Source organism: Corvus kubaryi, unplaced genomic scaffold, assembly GCF_017639235.1.
Source record: "Corvus kubaryi isolate FWS band 111438036 unplaced genomic scaffold, C.kubaryi_AGA036_p1.0 37398, whole genome shotgun sequence".
Lineage (NCBI taxonomy): Eukaryota > Metazoa > Chordata > Aves > Passeriformes > Corvidae > Corvus > Corvus kubaryi.
The window spans coordinates 7,859,135-7,882,769 of record NW_024581137.1 but is presented as its reverse complement, the minus strand read 5'-3'; the positions used below and the strand labels follow the sequence as shown (position 1 = coordinate 7,882,769).

General features: G+C 42.2%; 1 protein-coding gene across 3 annotated transcripts in view; it reads left to right on the top strand.

Annotated features, from left to right (window-relative positions):
- The first annotated feature begins 13,210 nt into the window (after positions 1 to 13,210).
- Positions 13,211 to 23,635, top strand: part of TPK1 (thiamin pyrophosphokinase 1) — a 309,265-nt gene continuing 298,840 nt past the window's right edge. For 2 of the 3 annotated variants that reach the window (XM_042043466.1, XM_042043465.1), the window contains exon 1: positions 13,292 to 13,633. In XM_042043466.1, coding sequence (XP_041899400.1) covers positions 13,591 to 13,633 — 43 coding nt within the window. In that variant the 5' untranslated portion in view covers positions 13,292 to 13,590. Of the gene's footprint in view, positions 13,634 to 23,635 lie in introns of all 3 variants that reach the window. The other variant, XM_042043467.1, reaches the window with a different exon arrangement.

Sequence of the window (23,635 nt, the reverse complement as noted above, 5' to 3'; positions counted from 1 at the left end):
GAATCAAACTTTGAGCACAGGCTTATTTAAGGGGTCAAATTCTGTTTTGTTGCTGTTGAACCTTCAGGGTTGACTAAACTGAACCTGTTTTAAATAATCACCGAGGTTAGAATATGGTTCATGATCTGCATACTATAGAAATAGGCTTTAAAAGATAATGGGAGGAGAATTAATTCTTTTCCAATAGTCTTTGTCAGTGGCATTAGCATTTTTAAGTAAACACTAATGAAATTCCAAATTTAAGCCCACTTTTCATAACTGTGTGGATACAACTTGTTGATGAGAAGTTGCTGTGGAAATTAATAGAAAGTGGGAACCGGCAAAATTTGTCTTTACTTGAATGGTGCGATGGTCCAATTTACACAGCTTCAGCAGTAGGAGACAAATGAGCAGTGATTATCATTTATTCTGTCAGGAGCAATGGTGGTATGAAGGGCTTTGTCCAAAATAATCAGAGTGTTGGCTATAAGCCAAGGAGAGGGAAAGAGCAACACATGGTGTTCTGTGGATTTAGATAGCAGTATAGCTTCTGACTGTGAAAAGACCTGAAGTGAATGGATGGGATGGAGAGTGGAGGGGGAAAAGATGTTCTAATACTGTCACTTCAGAAGACAAATAGCCAGGAGATCAGACTTCCTGGTGTATGCATTTTTAAAACACAAACACCAGTCTTCTGTCTCCTGTCCTCTTTTTTTTTTTTTTGTACTTTCCAGCCTTTTCTCCATATGATTCAAACACCTCCCTTCCCAGACCACGCGAGAGATCTCTCCACCGATCGTGTCCCGGTCATCTCATTTCAAAGGCAGCATTTAATTCATGAAAGATTGTGTAAGGATATGAACTGCTTCAATCAATTTCATTTTGTTTTGTGGTTAGTTGCCTTTTTCTAACCTGCTTGTTCACTTTATCTGAAGAGATTAATACTTGGAAGTGGTCTTGAAACTCCCACTAGGTAGGCAAAGAAATGTTTCCTGATCCTGCAGCACCAGTAGAGTTCCTGCTAGATGCTACTGTTAATACCTGCTCTATACATGTCCTGAATTTTCTTCTCAATCAGGCACCCAAAAGGAAAAGTAATAATGTGCTGTCAGCTGGAAGGTAGGAAGTAAGCACACTGAATTTTGAGCTCTTTGTGATGGGCTGGAGTTCCATTGGATTGGCAGCTATTGTAACAACTTTCATTGGTTGAGGTGGACTAATTTGGAGGTTTGACTTCTTTCTAACAACCAAAGGAGTTAGTGAAACAAGCATTACATTTATTATACAGTAATCCAGTACAAGAGTTGTCGATGACCTACTCTGACAGTTCTTTACTTACTGGATTTTACACACTGCAGCCCTCAGAGATCCGTCATCAGAGGAAGGGGATTTTCAGTCATACTGAGGATCTTAATTTTTGTAACCATTCTAGGAAAGGCTCTGGGCAACTTTTATCCAGCCTGAGGAGCTACACATTAAACAGTTTTGTGAACCCTGGAACTAATGAAGCCAGATTTCCTACTTCATTAAACCTACACTTTACTTCTCATTACTGTTGTTCATTTTTCAAGTTAGTTCATTGTATTTGTTATGTCCATCCCTCTACAGGAGTTGCAGATGAAGTTACTGAAGAGGAGCTGTGTTTGCAACAGGAAAGAAAAGGAAAAAAAGCATATTATGAGCTACTTTCTTTGTTTTTAAAATCAAAGTCAGTTGCAACAAGAAACAGACTTCCTGAGCATCCCACCCGCTGCACTGCAGAGATAATGTGAATGACAGCCATTGTGATATCACCTTGGGGAACAGCTCCAAACAGCCAGTCTTTAACAGCCATCTTATCTTCATACTGGCTGATTTATACATTACTCAATTATATATAGCATAAATTGTAGCCTAGTAAAAATTATTTGGGCTGTTTTAGGAAAGGGAATATGATTTTTTGCAATCACTAGTAAAAGGCTACAGCTTTATGTTGACCTGACAGCACAGGGTCTCAGGTCTTAACTGGGTTTGCATTGGCCTAGGCTGCTTGCAGCTGGCTTAATGCTTGCTGGCAGACATCTGACTGGTGCCTAAGTTGATGGGCTTCTGCCTGGTGAACCTCATGGAGAGTGATGGACTGACAGACCCCCTTGTCCCTTTGTATGCAACAGCAGCCCTTTGATTAAATGAGCCTGTTGTACAACTTTCAAACCTTGGCTAGGAGCTGTTAAAGAATGAGTTGGGATAAGAAAATGAACAAAATTAGTCTCAAGCAGCCCCAAGGCTGAACAGGAACAAAATCCCACCATTAAGGTCTTCCCAGCAAGGACTTCAGAATACTACTGATGCAACTCCCCACCATCACTATGAGATGAGGGAGACAGAAACAGTCAAGCTTAGGACTCAGAGGTATACCTAAACAGTGAACAGGACTGGTATTAGGCCATTTTGTATAAAAAATGTAACCTCACCATCAATTAAGTTTTTCTGTATTAATGACATCATTGTGGACTATTGGACTGCTAAAACAGTATGTGGACTAAAAATTAATTCTTAGCTCAATAGATGTTGTGTAAACTTTTGCTCATAAGATTTAGATGCTAAAAAAATAACCCAAGAAAATTATATTTGATGCGCATTATTTTGCTGAACTAACATAGTTGAACTTGCCCTTTGTTCTGATTCTAACAAGCTGAAGCAAAACAAAGCTTATTGCCTTGCTCTCCAATTAGTGGAAGTGAGACATTACCTATGTCATTACCCAAGGATAAACTGGTCTTTCCCTTTCTTCAATATTCCTTGTCAAAGCCTTCATTTACTAGGTCTCTGCCCTTCAACCTCAAACTCCATTCTCCCTTACTCGGCTGAAATGCTAAGATACTCATGTATATGGCAACTGAATGATTGTAAATACTTAATAAAGCTGTTCTTCCATACTGCAAAGCTCAGAAAGTGAGTTGTTCCAGGAGGATTCCCTTGTGTCTTTAACATGTGAGTCTCAATTTTCTTTCCTTCATCATATTTTTTTAACACAAAACTGGAAGAAACCTGTTTTTCTCTCAACATTGATGAAAACTCAGCTGTAAATTCAGAAATTCCTAGAAATGACAAAATTCTCTTTTTCTTACCTTTCCCCATGATTTCATGTGTACAGATCCTCATTATTTACTTTCTGAAATTTTGAAAAGCATCTTTTTCTTTGCAAAACAGACTAAAACATCATTTTAACCTATCAAAGAATAGCACTGAGGTTGTTTCTTTGTCTTGTGTTCTATGAATAGGGTTTCTGAATAACAACAGAGACTTTTCAAAATGTTTCCACATAATTCTCTTCATTTGATTTGCTATTGAGGCAACATATTATGCTGTGATGGCAAGTTTGCATTCCAGTATACAGGATGCTTTTAAATTACCATAGGCACTACAGAATGTATGACTTACTATGGTCTGTTTTCTGCCTTTTGGTAGTGCATGTGTTATTTACAGTACTTGCTATATTAACTTCCGCCATGCCATGGTCAAAATAAATATTTTACATTACAGTATTGTAGTAAAATATATTCCATAGTGAGAATGAAGTAAATAACCCAATACTAGATCTTTACTTCCTAGTTTCTACTGAACTGAGGGGTTTTTTGTTTTGTTTTGGTCTTAAATCTCAGAGCACGAGTGTTGGAGTAAAATTCACCTCTAATTAAAACTGGCCTACCAGGCTTCTCACTTTACTTATAAAGTATTCTTTTGTAACCAATTCCTATACTTAGGGCAGGCAAATCTACTACATTTTGAAATCAGTTTCTCTAATGATGCATTTGGCAAAAACATAATTCACAGCCTGCAACAATTTGTGAATTTGTGATTTAACAGCTCCTCAGTGTACTCCTTAAAGAAGTTTTAAGGTGATTCCTCACTGGATAGATTTGCCCAAAAATAACAAACTTGGAAAAAAAACCCTGAGTATAACTACATGAGAGAAATGGGGACAGAAACCAAAGAACTGCACCTTTTATAATTGTAGCCTGCATTAAAATGATACTGAAATGAGCCAGGAGTCATATCCCAGATTAAATATCTTTAGGAAAGAATTTCATTGAGAGTCAGCAATTTCTTCCTCCCCACAAAGAACTTTAGCTTTTCTTGGGATACACCATTTGCAGTGTATAGCCTCAAGTGTAACACAGATTTCTTTGGCTTAGCATCTTAAGTAGGTGATATTTGCAAGAGTATTCCCTTCTCCACTTCTTGCCAAGGCAGGAAATAATATTAATCAGCTTTGCTAAAGTTACTCTGCTCCATTATTTCAGGTAGGAGGGCCCATGGGAAGACAAGGTTAGAACTCAACAGAAGGGAAGGAAAACTCAGGGCGCAGTTAGGAGAAAAAGAAAGGCACGAGGAAACAAATATTAAAGTGAGAGAAAACAATAATAAAGGAAACACACGAAGTATAGAGATCCTGATTCACAGTGATGTTCAGGTAAAGTATTCATTCTAAGCCTTTAAATGCTTAAATACTTTGAAGCATTGAGCTAAAAGAATTGTCTAAATAGAAACTTGCACTAGTTTAAATAAAACCTGTCAGGTAGCATGATGGAATGCTAATTAAACCAGTACAATTTGGTGTTCCAAAATACGCGTATTTAAGACTTTGGTTATGTTTGTGAATTTATCCCAGTCTACATAACAGATTTCACAAGTAAAATTAGTATGCCAGTACAAATCAGGCAAAAGTACAAGTCACGTTTTCACAAGGAGTGCTTGGACATGATAAACTTCAGTTTACAAATGAGCATCTGCTAACATCAACCTACAAGAAAGTTCAGTGGAATTACATTATCCTTAGGTACTTATGCCATCACTTGCTGTTAGGCTGGGTCTTCCCTTCTGCCTTCTGTCCCATTTGCCACTTCTACTTCGTAGAGAGAGAGCTTTGTGCTAGTAACTTTACCCATTTCTTCCTTTTCCCAGCTGTGCTCTCAACCTTCTGTCTGCCCTTTACGGTTCATAGCCAGAGCCTTGGTATGCGAATAATAATGTTGCTTTGGTGATCTTTAGTGATTATATCCCCATGACTGGGCTGATACATATTGAATCTCAGTTTGAAACATATTCCTCACTGGTATTTGGATTTCATGGTAAGAAACCTCTTACCAATGTCCCTGATAAGACTCAGAATATTCCTGCAGTAGAAGTCAGGACATGGCTTGAAACTGTTGGGGCAGGAGCTACTTCAGGAACAGACAATGGAATTAAAGCATCTGAAATGGCAGGGAGCTTGGAACTAGATGATCTTTGGGGTCCTTTCCAACACAAACCATTCTATGATTTTATGAAATGGTGCCAAGCAAATATGATTGATATTGTGGCACGCTGAGCACAATTTCTTAAAAGGGAGGCAAGGAAAAGCAGGGGTTGGGCAGGAGTAAAAATGTGCTACATGTTTTATCAAATACCCAGCTGCAAGTGGTAGTTTGTCTTAAAACACCTTAAAATACTTGGATGAATTTTCTAAGGTGACAAAGTAGCCAAGGGAAGAACGTAATCAAGTACAGAAAAAAATCTCACAGGGTTCTAATTTCTATTAGGGGCTTGGAAAATCTGAGCTTAAGCCTTAAGTAAATGGCTATCATGGAGTGGTATAAAACCCCCAAACAACTGACTTGGTAAGTTTGTTCAATTTGAATGCATTTTCTAGAAATTACTTTGTACATTTGTACATACTGTACTGGTTTTTATGCAGGGAGTAGCTTAAGGAATAGAAATACTTTTTTTAAATTTTAGACATTTTTAGGTGAGCATTGTATGTATAATACATTTGCACCTTCTCATACTGTATATTCTTTATTGACATATTTAAGGTAGATCTGGGATCACAGATAACAAAACTGACATAAATATTTTACATTTGATGTGCACACCACTTTAAAATTAAACTTATTAAAGATAATAGAATGATCCATCGGCAGGCCTTCAGCTGCAGACTAAGAGGTGACAGGCTATTTGGTGAACAATTTACTGAGTGTCTCACTCCCCCCTCCTTCTTAACCATGGGCATTGTCAGTTCATTCTATTAACCTTAATAGGTTTGCTTTCAAAGTGTTTTACTTGGAAGATTTAAACCTGAACTCTATCATATGTCAGCCTGCAGCTAACTTAAGCAACAAAACTAAAAGAAGATGCACCATATTTATCTATGTGCATACTTGTACATATGTCCACAAGTAGCAGCATCTAATACATGTGAATAAATGATGTACTGTGCCTTGTGTAAAGTTCTTTTGCTATAGGTCTTTCATTGTTCCATAGGGTGTCTCAGGATTTTTTTTTTCTCTCAATTAAAAAAGAGTTAATGGCAGGCATCTCCAGCTAAGCATGCACTAGTTTGAGAAAGGTTGTGCAAATGAGAGAAGCTTGTTCTCCTCACATAACAACTCCAGTAGGTATATCTGAGGGTTGCCCTCTGTCCCAGCAAGGCATCCTTTTCTCTCCACCTGGGACCCAACCACAGAATTAGCAAGCAAGTCATAACAGATTTAGCCTTTGAGGAAAGGGCAGGTTCAGGCAGCTTTGGAACAGAATAGCAGCCATTATCTTTTCTCTATTGCTGCCTTTTAAACAGCTTGTCAGACGGTACTGCCACTTTTATGGAACCTAACAAAGACACTGAAGCAGCTGGGTGCCTCCCATCATTTCCATTCCAGAGATCCCCTTAAGTGTCTCCCCCTCCCAATGACACTAGCCCTGACAGATTTAGGTCCTTTCAGGACTCTACATTTCTCCCCTTACTTTGATGATTTAGAAAAGTGACTTGGAGAGGTCAATATAGCTGGAAATTCCAGTTATCAATGGCCCCACTTTCCATCACCCTGGCAAGTCACCATGATGGAGAATCCCATGCAGTCCTTGGGCAAACTCAGCCCAGCCAAGGCAGAAGTGACAGCAATTAGTGAGCAGGAGCTTGCCCTGTTCTTATCCTGAACCACTATTCATCTTCTGATCTCCACAGCCTTAGGGTCACCTCCACTTTGCTGCATGCTCAAATGACCAATGGTAAATGTTGCCCTTTGCAGTTTTACAAGACTGCTTCATTTCCATGGGACAGGGATGAGAACCTGAAAGACCACCATGTGGAGCTACTGCAACTTGCTTTCTATCACCCTGAATGCACTGGACACAGCCAGAGACCCAGGACAGTACTTATCACACCTCACAACCAGTCCAAAAGCACAGCATTCATTTCCCAAATGCTGCCTCCTTGGGCTACCTACTGAGAGAGCTGTTTGTAGAAGCAGCAGAGTTAACAAGACTCAGGGTAAAGACACCCAGAACTAAAAACGTGAGCCTTTTTTAGTGCTGTGGAATGCACCTACAAGAGAAATCAGGCTGTGCTGGAGACAAAGTCCTGAGAGGAAACTGTGGAGTGATTCTCCACATTGGTTGTCCCACACTGAGAAGACAATGAAAGTTCCTTTACGTGTCAGTCAAAATAAGACAATTCTTCCAGGCAGAATAGAGTGCAACATATCACTGAATTGTTCCTACTTCTTAACTCTTCTTGTGCTGCCAGGTCACTGCAACAAAGGCCTCCCAAGGAATTCCTCGCCAGGTTAGTCAAACAGCTTGCCCATCATCTCAAGAATCCACAGTCTCCCAAAATCATGAAGTCAAGAATATAATCATAGGTATTAGCCTGCACAATCTCTGCTTACTGTTGTCCATAGTGTCTTGACAGCAGCTGATTTGATACAAATGTTATTTCTAAAAGTTATCACTTCAATACAGAATCCTCTTTCCAAAGTTTATCTTTCATCCATCTTCATGACAGAATATTGTTGATTATCATAATAAATCTTCTCAATTTGTATAGAATTGGTTCTTAAACAAATGCCATCTGTCTGTTCATTAGTAATACAAATTCATTTGTATTTGGCTGTTGATCTCAGGTTGATTTAAAAATATGGGTATACCTCATTGATGCCATCATGTAGATGTGGCAACAAAGGCATAGAATGCCATGAGCTAGATCTCTCAAAGCTAAGTTAATTCCTAAGACATTTTATACACTAGAGGCTATGGATTCACGGGGTTTGTTTCTGTCTACACATGCCAGTAGTAGAGAGTGGATTAAAACTCAGGTCTTCTGAATGCAGTGTCCTGCCTGGTGAGCCACAGGATTACTTCACTATTTTCTTCTGCTTTACTGTATGGCCTAAAATAATTCATAAATAATTCTCCAGCCTTCTGTATACCACTACAGAAACAGATTGCACTTAACATTACATTTTTTGAGTTTCATAATGTCTTCAGGACTTGAAACAAATGTGAAGTTGGATCTATTAACTGTTACAGGACCTGGACTTAATGAGTATATGTGTTAGATTCTGTCTGCCTCTGTCTGCAGGTTTGGGGTTTTTTTCCCTCAATGACTGTACTTTTCAAATTGATGTTTGAGTTTGAGAAGGTTGTGAGGACTTCAATTGTTGGCACAGGAGAACTGCAAAGATACCATGTCTATAATAAAGCATCTCATTTATCCACTGATGCCTGCGCTTTTTGAATTATCAAGCACTTAGGGATGTACAGACAAATCAGACAGCTGAGTTAGCTAAACATTCTCAACCTTATTATTCTGCATAAATGCTGGAAGAGGTACCAGGATGAACCATCCCAGCCTGCTAGTTTTAGCTCTGGATTCACTTTAGTATAAAGCTAAGCTGTGGAGAGAAGGAGAAAGTATTCTTAACATTTACATGTCACATGAATCCTGATTGCCACCCTTGCACAAACTGTTCTATTTCAGCAATAAAATTGGAGTAGTTGGAGGAACAAATGCCCACTGCTTCACAAGCAGCTCGGTTTAGACATCACCAAGAGGGACCTCTGGAGGTACTTGGGTAGCTTTGATTCTACACACCTTCTAATCAAAAGGCTTCAGATGCCAATCATAGCCTTAGAACAGAGCCCAAAGTACTTTCAGTTGAGCACCAAGATAGGATACTTGTTTTGGTGAAAAATGGAAGAAGGACGGGGGCAAAAAATGAAGCATTAAATGATGATGTCTGGCATCACCACACCTATTTGACTTTCATCTGGGAGAGAGGCATCATGCTGTGAATACTAGAGACATGTCCTATCATTTTGCTGGACAAAGTCCCTAAATACCTCTAAACCTTTCAGTCGCAACTAGATTAGTCTATCTGAAAGAAGGAAAATAAATTCTGAAAGCAACTAATGCTACTATAAGTTAGCCTCAGCAGTGTATCTGTACCGGGATACACAAAGATTGATCATCCTAAGGAAGAACAGCAAACACTGCAGGCTTTAGCCCTGGTGTATAAATCCCCTTGCAATTCAAATTCCATTTTGTTCCTTGCTAAGTCCCAGGAGATGTTATGAGTAAATAAAAGCTTCTGCCCTCCTAATCACCCTTCAACCCTTCCCACCTGATCAGTTTTAGTGGTGCTGAAGAGCGGTGCCAGTAATGTTGTAACTGTGCTCCACAGAAGCTGCCCAACTGACTGCTTCTCAGCATAGTTTTCCTAAAGAAGAGAAAGCTATCTGGAGTCTGATAGGAATAAGCTTTTACATATACAAATGTATATAGTAATATATATAAATTGCAGTTTCTCCCTGTGCAGTCCAGCCATCAAATCTGTACAAACTTAAAGGATAATATCTCAGATGAGAGGCATGACTGGCTGCTTAGTTACCAGAGGAGGTCTAAAAGGTCTGTACACTCCCTCAACCTTTCCTGCCTGTCATTCTGAAACTTTCTCTGTCAGACAGTCCCATCTGTCACTCAGAACTACATCTGCTTGCCTGTTTATTTTCTTGCTTAGGGTTGAGGTCACTTGCCCTCCTTTTAGCTAATCAGAGGAGACAGTAGCAATCAAAGCACAGTATCAGTGCTCCGGGGATGTCTTTTTTGAATAGCCTCTCTGTATGTTCTTCTGCAAATTTTGCAAAGTAATGTAGACAAATACAAACAAAGGAAAAGAACAGGGGAAAAGGTTTGGTTTGAGATCCAGCTAGAGGAAAACAGTATTGCTGAATCTATAAGCTACCTGGAAAAAAACAGGTGTAATATTTACTGAGGAATTTCTCATGTGTGACAGGAAAAAAGCATCACCAAGTTTATTAAATGGTAGCCTTTCACAGGAAAATTCAATGGATATCCCTGCACAGATGTAAAGCGCAAAAAGGAGTTGAAAGTGCTTATTTTTCAAAAAAGCAAATCAGCCTCCTGACTGCTCAGTGTTCTTAAGGGACCATCCATAAGACAACATGCCAGTCTGCATGGAGTTATTAATTTTGCTCTCTACACTTCCTCTACTAGATACCTTTGTTAGGCTCTGATAAACAGTATTAAATAGCTGTCAGGTCCTGCCTTCAAAATCAGTGCATTATAGCATCTGCTAAAGATATTCCTGTGGAATTGATTCTAAAAAATACTGTGGATGAGCAATTTGTATCTGAAGGAAAGAGCAGTGAAAGACAGACTGAGTTCAGGGAGAGAAAGCATGTCTGACTTGTTTGCCCTTTGCCTAATTGTGGAGTGGGCTGGCGATTTGCCTTACCTTGCACACCCTTGCACATCTTGAAAGGATTTAAAGCCTGTTCTCTCAAGACCGATTTCTCTTTGCAATGCTATTGTGATGAATCATGCATTACTATGATTAGCAGAGAGAGAGGTACAATTACTTTTTTTGCAGCCGTAGCAGGCAAAGGATTGCCTGGAAGCCCAGATGTGACAGAGGTAGAAAAAGCATCCTGTGGGATATGAAGAGAATGGAGAGATGGAAATTGTTGCATGTACAGTAAAAAAAAAAAAAAAGTACAAAAAAAAGTTGAAGAGGGGAACAGGAGGAGAAAGACTTGTAAATGAATACTACCAGGAACAGGGCCCTGACTGAATTGGACCTTCCCTCCAAGCAAATATGACTTTTCTCATGCATAAGAAGCTGCTTATCAGCAACTATTTGTAGCAGATGGTACTCCCCTCAAGAGCGAATTAAAAAAAAATAAAATAATGACAGAGACACTGAAAGATACTGAAGAAGAAAAATAAGCTATCCTGGAGAAGGTTTAATAATATTACCAGGCAGTTGGAAAGTGCCTGTCAAAATTGAAAGGAAGCAGGGTGAGGAGACCAAGTGGAAGAGAAGGTAATTAAGAGGAGGAGAGCATTGGCCAACTGCATGGCAGTCCCCACATGGTCTCCTTTCTTGGAAAGGACAGCAAGCTGCTTCTTCCCAATGCTGGTTGTTTTTAACCTGCTTGAAGAAGGACACTGAGATGATACCAAAATCCTGAGAGCCTTTGAAATTCAAGTTCTCAATGGAGAGGGAATAAAATTTTAAATGACACAAAAGTGAAAGAAGACATTTTTTTATTTCTATAGTGTACACAATAGTAATCTTTTGGTGTCCTTAATATATTTTCCTTGTTTCCCAATAATCTCACATTTCTCTCATTGTCAAGGCATGAACGCTTCCAATATTTCTAAATTTCTATCAGTCTTTATAGAGCAAAATTGCTTATAAAATGTAATCTCTTATAGGTGGGAGGGCAGCTTGTCTGAAACGTCCAAAGCAAAGGTTTAGTGCTTGCACCATTAAAACCAAAGGTGCATCTACAATCAATGTGGTAGCCACAGAATCCTGGAATAGTATGGGTTGGAACGGACCTTCAAGGTCATCTAAACCATTTCAATCCTCCTTTCGTGGGCAGAGACACCTTTCACTAGAACAGGTTGAGCAGAGCCCCATCCAACCTGGCCTTGAACACTGCCGGGGATGGGGGATCCACAGCTTCTCTGGGCAACCTGTTCCAGCGCCCCCACCACACGGAACGCATTTGTAATACCCAATCTAAACCTGCCCTCTTTCAGTTTGGAGCCACTCCCCCTTGTCCTAAAAACGTGGCCCAGCCTCCCTCACTACCGAAGTCACTTAAGTCGTGTTGATGTGAATCTCAGACTTTAACAGGGCGGACTGAGTAGCGGGGCTGGAATATTGGTCCCATTTCCCTCCGACTTGACTGGAAATCCTCACTGACAGGCAATCAGAGAATCAGTCGGTTGGGAAATACCCCTATGACCATCCAGCCCATGGACCCCGCTCACACTTTCTCCAAATGCCTCTAGAAGGAGACTTCGTCCTCCCGTCTCGTCCCACCCGGCGGTGCACGGCACACCCGAGCAAGGCGGCGCAGCGGCTCCGTGGACTCAGTGGACCTTCCAAGCCGCGCTGCCGGGGCGGCGGACGGACGGACGGGACGGAGGGAAGAAGGGAAGAAAGGGAGGAGGAAGACATGGCGTGTAGGACTGGCGCTCCTCTGCTGCCCTCTGCTGCGGGGCCCCGCGCCGCTCCGCTGCTCTGCGTTCCCTCCGAGCTCCCGGGGGAGCCGCCGTGCCAGGACAGCTCCGTGCAGCGAGGAGACGGGAGCGGCGCTGGGAACTCCTGATGCGAGGAGATACCCGCCCTGTCCCTGATGGAGCGGCCAGAGACGGGTACCTGCAGGGACAAAGGCCGGTCCAGGAGGTGGAAACACATTATTGATACACTTGAGGGGTCAAAACTTGCCCCCCTGTGCTCCCAGAGCAAACTTAAAATTTGGCAGTGTTGTCCATTTTATGCCTGAAGATGATTAACGCCCCAATTAAGAGTTGTGAACGAGGAGAAACCATGTATTTAACAAGTTTTGTGATGTTATTGAAATGATACTCATTGAAACTTAAGCTGCACCTACGAATGCCGCATTATTCTGGGCGAGCTGGAAGGGCACAGGTGGCACCGGCACGGCGCGGACCCGCGGGGACAGCAGAGCCGGGATGCTGGGCTGCCAGCCCTCCGGCGCGGCTTTCCCTGCATCCCGGGGGCGGCGGCACACAGGCTGCATGCGAGGGTATGAGCACTCGTGGCAGAGTTTTTATTTCTCTTCAGTTTCGATAGGCTGACAGCGATTTGAGGGCTTTGACTCCGAGCGAACCGCTCGGTAGAGCCCCGCAGGTGCCCGCCGCGAGGCGGCCCTTCCCGGTCTCCCACAGCGTCGCTGTACCGCGGTCGGCACTGCTCAGGTGCCCAGAGAGGCCGAGCGCTCCCTCGCTCGCTCCCCGTCCCTTCCCTTCTGCTCCTCTCCCCGTCCTTCCCCCTTCCCTCCTCTCTTCCCTCTCCCGCCTCAGAGCGCGCGCGGGCGCCGCAGGGGGCGGGGCTGTCCCTTAGCCCCGCCCTCTCAGCAGAGGCCCCATAGGCCGCCGCCGTTGCCAATCAACGTGTCCCGCCTTTCCTCCCCGCTGCTGAATCCACCGCCGAGCAACGGATTGTGGCGGCCATCGGTTCCCTCGGCTTGCCCTGCCGCCCCCCTCCCCCGCACACCCCGGTCCCGGTGCCAGTCCCGGGGGATGTAGGAAGACGCGCGGCCGAAGGTACCCGGGCAGCGCCGCCGCCACGTCACCCGGCGCGGCCGCCTATCGCCTGCAAGGGCGGGCGCAGCAGCCTCCGCGGCTGTGTGGCTGCAGGCGTTCCTCGGGGAGACCGGGAAGGGGCACGGCTGCTCCCCGCGTGCCCCCCCGCCGGCGGTCCCGCCCGGCTCTCCGTGCCTTTAGCGTGTGCCTGCCCGTCCCGCGGGGCCATGGAGCGCGCGTTCACGCCGCTGGAATGCCTCCTGCCCGCCGGTACGGTACCTCCTGTCCTGGCCCCGCCGCGCCGAGCAGCGGAGGGAGGGGAGTGGGGCGGCCGCGCCTCCCGCCCCGGCCCTGCTTCCCGCAGCCCCGCCGAGCCCCGCGCCGGCCCCGCTGCGGAAACACCGCGGTGCGTCTGCCGCGCTCAGGCTGAGGTTTGGGCTAAATACAGCGGTTTGGTACCGTGTTAACACCCTCTGGAGTTCAAAATTGGCATTTAAACCCCAACCCCTTCGGGTACTCTCCGTTTGCTGCCACCGTTTTCTCGGCTTGGCCGGGCAGAGCGCTCCGGTCAAGCGTGTCCGTCCCGTATCTCCTGTCTGTCTCCTAGGTCTAGGAGTCCCTGGGCTTGGCATCCATCCCCCGTGTGCCTTTGGCTTCCCGCCTCCTGCCCATGTGCTTTGCCCTGGAGCACCCTTGCCCTTCAGTACTGCACAGCAAAGCTTTGAGGCTTGTTTTCAGGGTTTTCTTGGGGTTTCCCAAGCTGTCCAACTGTGTTGTGGTTTTAGATAGTATTTTTGAGATCTGAGAGGTGAGCTTTACTGATATACATCATTAACCTTACTATGCATCTAGAGGATGGAGCACCTGTAATAAGCACAGACTGATCCAAGTGGCTTGTGCGCTGTTTGGAATAGGCACCTCTTCTTCACTCTGTGTTTGCAGTGTCTAATTCAATAGGGTCCAATTTGCTATTCGATGATACCGTTATAAACAGTAAATATTTTTGTCTTTCAAAAATGTGATTTTAAAGCTGCATAAAAATCACTTTGGCATAGCAGCTGAATTTTAACTTACACTGCTCTTTTGTGCTCTCTCTGGCACAGAGACCAGATGCTGCATTGAGGTATATGTTGTTATTTATTTACTAGTAAGACCTATAGGAAGGGCAGAGTTTAACAGAATGCACACGTCTAACAATTAAATACATTTTTACAGCTAGCAGTTTAAGAGCATGTTTAAACTCATTCCACTGTGATACATATTTCTTTTTATGTCATGCTTTGCTCTGGTTCTTTAAAACTTCTTCAGGATATGTTCAAAACTAATAACGGGTAATGGTGCACTCAAGATATTCCTGCCAGAAATGTGTATTTGTCGCTGTGTGTATGTGTTCTTTGAGACACACTGTTGCTTTGGGTGGAAAGAGGGAATGAGATGTAGGTGAGATTTTAATAGGTGGATTTTGATTCATTGTGACGTGATGTCCTCTTATATACAATAAGCAATTACTAAGTTTGTAATAAGGCCAAACAAAAAGCTACCATAAGAAGTTGATAAGAGGACTGGAGCGCCTGCCCTGCAAGGACAGGCTGAGAAAAGTGGGCTGCTCAACCTGGAGAAGAGGTTGCTGTGAGGTTGTGTGAAGTCCTCATAGCAACTGCCCAGTATCTGAAGGGGGCCTACAGGGAAGCTGGAGAAGGACTCTCCGTCAGGAACTAGTTGTAGTGATAGGACAAGGACTAATGGGCTCAAATTCAAAGAGGGGAAATTTAGGTTAGACATTAGGAAGAAATTCTTTACTGGGAGGGTGGTGAGACACTGGAACAGGTTGCCCAGGGAGGCTGTGAATGTCCCAACCCTGACACTATTAAAGGCCAGGTTGGATAAGGCCTTGACCAACCTGATTGAGTGGGTGATGTCCCTAACCATGGCAGGGAAGTTGGAACTAGATGATCTTTAAGGTCTGTTCCAACCCCTTAACGTTTTATGATTCTATGAATTTATCCCTGTGGAAGTACAGGCATTGCTGTTTGTATTATACGATAGTTGCCTTTGATAGACATTGTATGATGCTAGGGCTAACATATGTGCTCAGTTTCCAGGAGTTGCCTGTTCTTTTCTTTTTCTTTGGTTACGTTCAGTTGGATTTGAAAATTTGGGATGTTTGTTCAGTTTTCTCGTGACCCACAGCCTTCTCATTTCAGAGGCTCCAGCTGGATGCGAAGAAGCCTGCTTCTCTGAAAAAAATGTCTGCTACTTGCCTACAAATCAGTTGGTTATACAGGCAGTGCCTATAAAATGCACAGTGGTACTTCATCAAGATCCTTGTCATCATTACAGACATTCATTACCAGCATTACCAATTGAATTAGCCTGCTCAAAGTATTCAAGGCTGACCAGATTTATTTGCCAATTCTACCTTTAAGCTCTGGTATCCCACTTGGGGAACTCAGATAAAAGGTTTTCAAAATTAGATAGGTAAAATGAGCCTCCCAGTTTCTTCTGGAGGAAGTACCTACCAGTAATTCCTCCATCTGTTTGCTTCATTGGGATAGGTATTTAAGTGTCCAAATAATATAAAGCTAATCAATGAAGAACATGGCACTTTTTAGAAGCTAAACATGAGCTTACAAAATAAACCCTTGTGCGGCTGTTGAAGCAGTATGGACCTTGCCCCTTTCCCTCAATACTGTAAATAATACAATGTATAACAGTGTTTGACTGTGTTTGTGGTGGGGACATTGTGAAAAATTTGTCAGCTATGTTTGAAGATTATTAATTACTTTGTTTCTCTTTTTGAAATTGTTGAGAAGTTATGCTGTTATTTATACAGAATAGAGTAAAACACTCCCAGATTTTAGAAAATTATAATATTAGATACCTGAATTGGAATTTCAGGGCCATTAATGCCTTGGTAATTTTAGTCAGTGTAGTTAGAGCGAGTTCTTGGGTTGTACATCTCTCTCAATCACACCTGATTGATGTTCAAGTAGTAGATATTTGAGAACTGCTGTGCTAACTAGTATGCTCAGGGACTTTGAACATTATTCAGTCAAACAGCTGGAGCACAGTTGAAAATCACCATGCTGCAGTCAGAACACCATGCTGTGGACTTTAGAACTGTGTTGATTTGCTTAATGTAGTTCAGAATGGGTAACAAGATAGAATTCAAAGTGGGATTGAGTCTAAACTTGTGTCTTGCACATTGAAATATATTTTCATTTCCTCATGGAATGAAACCTTTAAAAAGGCTCACAGAAGGCTCCACCACGAAGACCTGTATGTATGCTGTGTGAAAGGGTCAGGCAGAAGCTTCACAGGGCAAAGCTGTTGTAGAAGGCTCATAATGATGTCACAGTACAGCCTGTGAATTAATGTCAAGAGTAGCTTTGTTTATTCTGGAGCATCCTTTGATAGACTTGACATTTCCCTCCTGCTGTGTATACCCTTTTCTTGCACTGTCATTGCCTCCTGCTGCTTGTCCCAGACTGTGCTGCAGGAACTTCTGCAGAGAGACAAGTGTTTCTAATTCATTATTTTAATACCATGAACTTTGGGAGCTGAGTGTGCTGTGCTTGTGGCTGCTTAACAGGGGAAGTACTGTAGCATCCTCTAATAAGGTTGCCCCTGAATACCTCTTGAGATTTTGAGAAGGGCAGAGTGCCAGTTTGCTAAGCTGTGTTTTCTCACAGGGAACGTTTTACATTGCCTGCCATAGCAGGGCCTGGATTCTCGCTCATCTCCAGGTGTGATTAATGATTCCTTGCCTTACACAGTCCCTAAAGTGCAGCTCAGTATTGGTTTTATCAAGTGGAGTGATGCAGAAGGAGAATACCTTCCTTAGTTTATAATCCAGCAGGTCCCAATATGGGTGTCTTGCCTTGTAGAGGTGGAGGGGCTGCAAAGAAACAGCAGATGTTATCCCTCTGCTCTCTTCTGTGCCTTGCAGAGGGTATGTTGGAGCTGAGCTTGCTCTGAGTGACAGGGAGCCTGTGCTAACAGTGAGAGTTGATTTCCCTGTCCCCACTTCTCCCTGCTCCAAGTCAAATGCACTGCTGAACTATGCTGTGTTGAGAGCTGGTGGTTAAGATTTGGTTTGCTCAGAAGTGGGCGTGTTGTCTTTATCTCACTGAAGCAAGGTCATCTATATGCCATGAGAGACAGATCCACAACACGTAGGGCAAAGACTGCTTCAGAATTACAGAGAAAATATATAGTTATCTCTTTGTGCAAAGGGACTATCAGATTCTGCATTGAATTTAAAGCAAAGAGAACAAGAGGAAACAACAATACGCTCTGAATGCTCTTCCATCATTCTGCAACCTTGATTGTCTCTTGCTTTACTATGTGTCTTCTCCTGGAAATGTAACTGACTGTAAACGAGTTACCTCTGAAAGGATTGTATCACCATTTTCCTTTTAAGTGCCTGGGGCTTGAACTTCTTCCATAATGTTCCCTTTTATTTGACACTAAGGATACAAAGTTATTTTGTGAAACAGTGATATGTTTGCCATTCAGTGAATGACCTCCAGCCTGGTACAAGTGTCAATGGCTATTTAAATATCCCTTTACTAGAGCTCAGCATGGTCTCTCTGATGCATTATCTTGCAATCTAATTCACAAAATTCTGTGGTAGAAATCAAAACAGTTATGGGGTTAGGAAATCAACCTGATGGTTTCTGTTAGTTCCTAAATATTAAAGGTATATGGAAAAGGTGTAGAGTCCCAAACTATTGGGTAGCTCTGCAGTTTTGCAGGATTTGTGCCACTGCTGTTGGGTCAGATTAGTGAAGTTTTCAGATGAATCAGGTCATTTGAAAGCTGTCATTGAGTTCACCTAAACTGAAAAAGTGTTAGCAGGGGTGTCAGTTCTTTTAAGACTATTACTGGCATTCCGTAATGAAATTAGGAAGCACTTCCAATATGGCTATTGTATTGTTCTGTCTTTTTAACTTAAATGCTTTCAAAAAGCTTTTTTTTCTTCTGTGAATGTTGCTGACCTGCTCCTGTTCTTCATTTCATTTAAGTGGCATCACTATTCATCTAGCCTAGTTACCTGAAACTCATTAGTTTGTTTTTGAAGTAGCTGTTAATATTCAGCCTCAGACCCTGCTGCTTGCTAATCTGCTGTGCTGGGTCAGCATTTGTTTTGTTATTGTATTGATTACTTACAGGTGCATTTATGAGTGAAGTATTACAGGCAGAATTGCACTTAAAAGAAGTATTCATTGTTAACTTCACCACTTTCTGTTAGATCTTTGCTTTCACACATTGAAAGTTTTTGGAGTTCTTTATTTTTTTTTTTTTAATGCTTTATATGCAGATGTGTTGTTTGGAATGGGGTAACAAAGCATCTTTAACCATTTTAAGAAGGCACTTTTAACCATTGGAACTACTAGGAAAATGAATAGACATTTACTTATTTTACTTATTTTTGTACACACGCACAGGGCCTCCTTTTGAAACATGTTGACTTCAGTTGCTGTTTATGTGGATGATGGATCCTTACCATGTGCAGTGTCAGTGCACTGATAGTTCCATATCTTGCAGTCTTGAACAGGGCATAGCTCTCTTTTGAGTGGGAATATGATGGTGGAGGGGTCTAAGGTCATCTCAAAAAACACAAAAAGCAGGGGAAAAAAATAACAACCCAAAAACTAAACCAAAAATCCACCTCCAAAAACCCCACAATAAAGCATCCTAACAAAAAGAACCCCAAACTAAGAAAAAAATCTTCAAGACCCCAATGAGTATAAGAGCAATAATGATGTTACTGGAATTTCTGAGACAAAAACTCACATTCATTACTGCTTGCCCGGATAGTAAAGCACCTGGATAAATTAAATTCCTTTTGGAAGGTCTTGTTATTTTCCATCAGCTGAGGCTTAAAGCTTGGAAATACACTAGCTTATCTCCTGTAGTCTTTTTTTTTCCCCTCATCTCTTTTTTTTTTCTTCACCTGTGATTTAACACCAGCTGAGGAGGTGGGAAATACACTTGTTCAAGTCATCAAATGTTCATGTTGTTTGTATCCAATTAAATGTGTGGAGGACTGCTGAAAACCATTCAAACTTGTTAGTGTTTAAAGAGCGAAGTATTAGCCTTAAGAAGGTGCAGGAAGTCAAGGAGAATACTGAACTTTCAACTTTCATTTCTCCTCTGCTGTATTCACTTGCATGTCTCTGATCAGCCCTTAAAACACTGTAACAGTTTCATAGCACCTTTAGCATTATGCTATATCTCAAATCTGCGCATATACATATATATAAAAGCAAGTTTTACTTTCTGGAAGTGGAAAACAGAAGAGGCTTTGTTTGTTTTTTTTTCCTGTTTACAAGCTCATCTAAGTCTGATTTATGGAGAAATTGAATATGAAGCATAGAAATGAAATACTTTATTTACACAGGAGAAAACCTAACACAGGTAGGTTTCAGATTTTTTGAGATCCAAAATAACAAATCCCAGGCATCCTTGTGGATTTGCTTTATGTTTGAACATCCTGAGATATTAATCAAAGCTTAATCTGTACAGAAAATAGCAGCATCAAGAGTAAAACCTAAAATCAAAGTCTTAAAAAAAGAAAACTAAAAAAAAAAAAAACAAGTAAACAAACCACCTGAAAACCTTTAGTGCTAACACTAAAGGGTTAGCAGCTCCTCTTCATTAGTCAGTTCTCAACAGCTCTCACTTCTAATGAGTTTTAGGTTTGGATGTAAGCTCAGGGGTTAGGACCTTTAAGAACAATGCTATTAACTTTGTCCAGGGAAACTACCAGTTAGAAATGTAACTTTTTCTTTTTTCTGTGTGACATAAAAATAACCATGCCGGTCTCAAAGTACCCTTGTTGAAAAATGTGGATAAAAGAAGGGGGAACACTTCTCTCCCTCTGCCCTCCAACAAAACAAAACAAAACCCCCAAATTAGCAAATAAACCAACAAACTGCAGAACCAACCCACAAACAAACAAAAATCCCAACAACCCAGTAATAGATCTTACCCAGAACAAAATGTAGTAAATCAACTGGAGAGAACTTGGATGTATACACCTGCTTTTTGGCACAGCACAGAACATTTCCTGTCTCTGATTTCTACACAGAGAGCAGAATTTGCAGTGTGTCCAGCAAGATTAATTAATCTGATCTATGGCCAAATAATTTCAAGATTGAAAAGAACTGACTGTCAGTTGTCCCTTCCACCAGAGTATAGCTGACCACAGTGAATTATAACCAGTTCTTCAGATTTTTGCCTTACATTTTTCTGTAAAATATAGTTGTGGTGAATTAGATGTGAGTTTATGGAAACAGGTTCTCCATTCCATCCAGCTCTGACCTTAAACATGAGGAATATGATTAACAGTGTTTGTGTAGTACTGCTTTTGCAAAATTAAAAAGAGAATTGAGAATGTAAAGTTGTTATAGGAACATTCTGTTAGTGAAATTCTACATAGAGAGCACACTTAGTAGCTTTTGGATTGCTTTAAATTAAATCTATATCTGTATATCCAATAGCAGTTGAAGCTCCTGGAAGGCTTTTCCTGTAATTTCCTAGCTTTGAATTTTATTTTGAATGGCAGTTGAATTTTCTCAGTGCTAGTGCTGATTCTTTGTAGCTTATGTTGATGGATTGTCTGCCAGCCTTCCTCTCTGGCAGGACAGAAGCTGGAGGAATGTATGTGTTTATCAGGCCAATTGAAATAAATGGGAAGCTGGCCAGTGAATTCAGTAGGAGCAGAACCTGTACCCTCACAATTTATATGTTCTATAGTTGTGACTGGTGGTGTGAGTTCTGTTTTGTTTTATTTCTTATGTTTTCTTACTGTAGCTCTTTTTTTTCTGGTCTATACCCCAAATTATCTGGTCAACACTGATATTGGGTAACACAGCAATAAGTGAGTAGTTAAGAGTTATTTATATGTACAGTTTTTGACCAAATTGTTCAGTGTCTTTGGTGGTAAAAACTGACTGTGTGTCTGGCAGAAGGAAGTTTGCTTTACTGCAAAAGGAAAATATGTTGATGTTATGAAGCACTGGGGACTTCTCATCTAGAAAAGCTTTGACTTCCATGACAGTGTCAGTAAGGGTGTCTGTGGACTTGCTTGGTGCAGACACAGCAAAGTGTCAGGAAAGGCATTCTTTCTGCTTTTTCTTTTTTTTTTCTTTTTTCCCCACAGACATAATTCACAATTATGTATTCTATATAAGCATACATGAAAGAAGAGTACTCAATCACCGGTACAGGTTGGGGGCTGACCTACTAGAGAGCAGGCCTGCAGAGAAGGACCTGGGAGTCTTGGTGGACGACAGGTTGACCGTGAGCCAGCAGTTCCTTTGTGGCCAGGAGGCCCAGCGGTATCCTGGGATGCATCAGGAAGAGTGTGGTCAGCAGGACAAGGGAGGTGATCCTGCCCCCCTGCTAGCCTCAGTGGAGTGCTGTGTACAGTTCTGGGATCCAGAACAAGAAAAACATGGAACTACTTGCCCTGTGAAGGATGATCAGGGGTCTGGAACATCTCTCTTATGAGGAGAGACTGTGAGAGCTGAGGCTGTTTAGTCTGGAGAAGAAACTAAGAGGGGATCTTTTATTAATGCATATAAGTATCTTAAAGGTCAGTGCCAAGAGAGTGGTGCCAGACTCTTTTCAATGGCCCCCAGCGACAGAACAAAGAGCAATGCCTATAAACTAAACCACGATTAGTACCAGCTCAACATAAGAAAGAACTTTACATTGAGGGTGGCAGAAAACTGGAACAACCAGAGAGGTTGTGGAGTCTCTCATCTGGAGACATTCAATACCCTCCTGGATGAGTTCCTGTGTAATCTGCTCTAGGTGATCCTGCCTTGGCAGGAGGGTTGGGCTAAATGATCTCCACAGGGCCATGTGAACCCTAACAATTCTGTGATTCAGCTTTTGTAGCAGAAGGGCACTGATAGGTCAATGAACTCTGTGTGTGAGATTTATTTACTTTTATACTTACAGCTAATTTAGGTGTGGCAAGCAAAGCACTGACCTATAGACCCGAGCTAAGCATAGGCTAAAGGTCTAGTTTTTCAGGATGAGTTAAAAGGCTGTTGGTTTGAAACCACATCTGGGGAGTTGTTCAGCAGATGATGTGACTTAAATTACTCAACACTTCCCTGGCGTTGACATGTGTCACAGAGCAGCTGCAAATAGCATCTGTCTCCAGGTGCTCCATTTTGAGACTTTGCACTGTTGATGAGAGTTATGTATGGGGAAATCCTGGGGGCAGAAGTGAGATTTATACTAGGGAGTTTGACCTGTGTATCAGTAATGCTTACAAGGCATCAAGATTTCTGTCTGCTTTAAATGTAACCGACAGCCTTTAATGCAGATGCTTTGAGTCGGGCAACACTCAGGAAATTAGTGTTCTGCAAGCTGTAGAGCACAGCCTTGTGAGTACAGCCTGTCTCCTCATATGGAGCTGTTTCCCTGTTCAGTTTACAGGTATGTTTAATGACCATCTAAGCAGTGTTTTGCCGTACTGTGAATCCAAAAGCGAAAAAATGTTAGAGGGCAGCTTGAGAGTCAAGCAGCTAAAGATCCTCTGCTTGGACACTTGGATTGCTAGAAGAAGTGGTGCAGTGTCTTAGCTGCTGCGGATGCAACAGAAATAGCTCTTGGGCAATGTGTGTGATCACCTAATTTCATAATGAGTCAACCTGGGCACACTGGAGGTGATTAAGCTCTGATATGAAAGTGTTTGTCTCCATATTGCCATTTCCTGCTACAAATGGAAAATTTGCCTTTCAAGTTTCCTAAAGAAGAGATTGATTTATTCTTTAAAAAAAAACACACAGGAAGAAAGAAGAAAAGAGAACAATACTGAGGAAACTTTTGTTAAGGGCAAGTTCATGTTTTGCTTTCTGGACTTTGCACAGCAGTGTTCTTGAAAGGTACAGCCACAAGACTTTGCCTCAATGATCTAATGACTCTGCTGTCATGAGACCCCCTCTGGAGTGCTATGTACAGCTCTGGTGACCCCAGCATAAGGACGTGGACCTGCTGCAGGGCCACGAAAATGATCAAAGGGCTGGAACACCTCCCCTTTAAAAACAGGCTGAGGGAGCAACCCCAGCTCCCTGAACTTCTCCCAGTTCAGCCTGGAGAAGAGATGGCTCTGGGGAGACCTTAGAGCAACCTCTAAGCCTTCCAGTATTTCAGGGGGCCCTACAAGAGAGCTGGTGAGGGACTTTGCCAAGGAGATGTGACAGGACAAGGGGGAATGGGCTTAAACTGAAAGAGGGTTAGTTTATA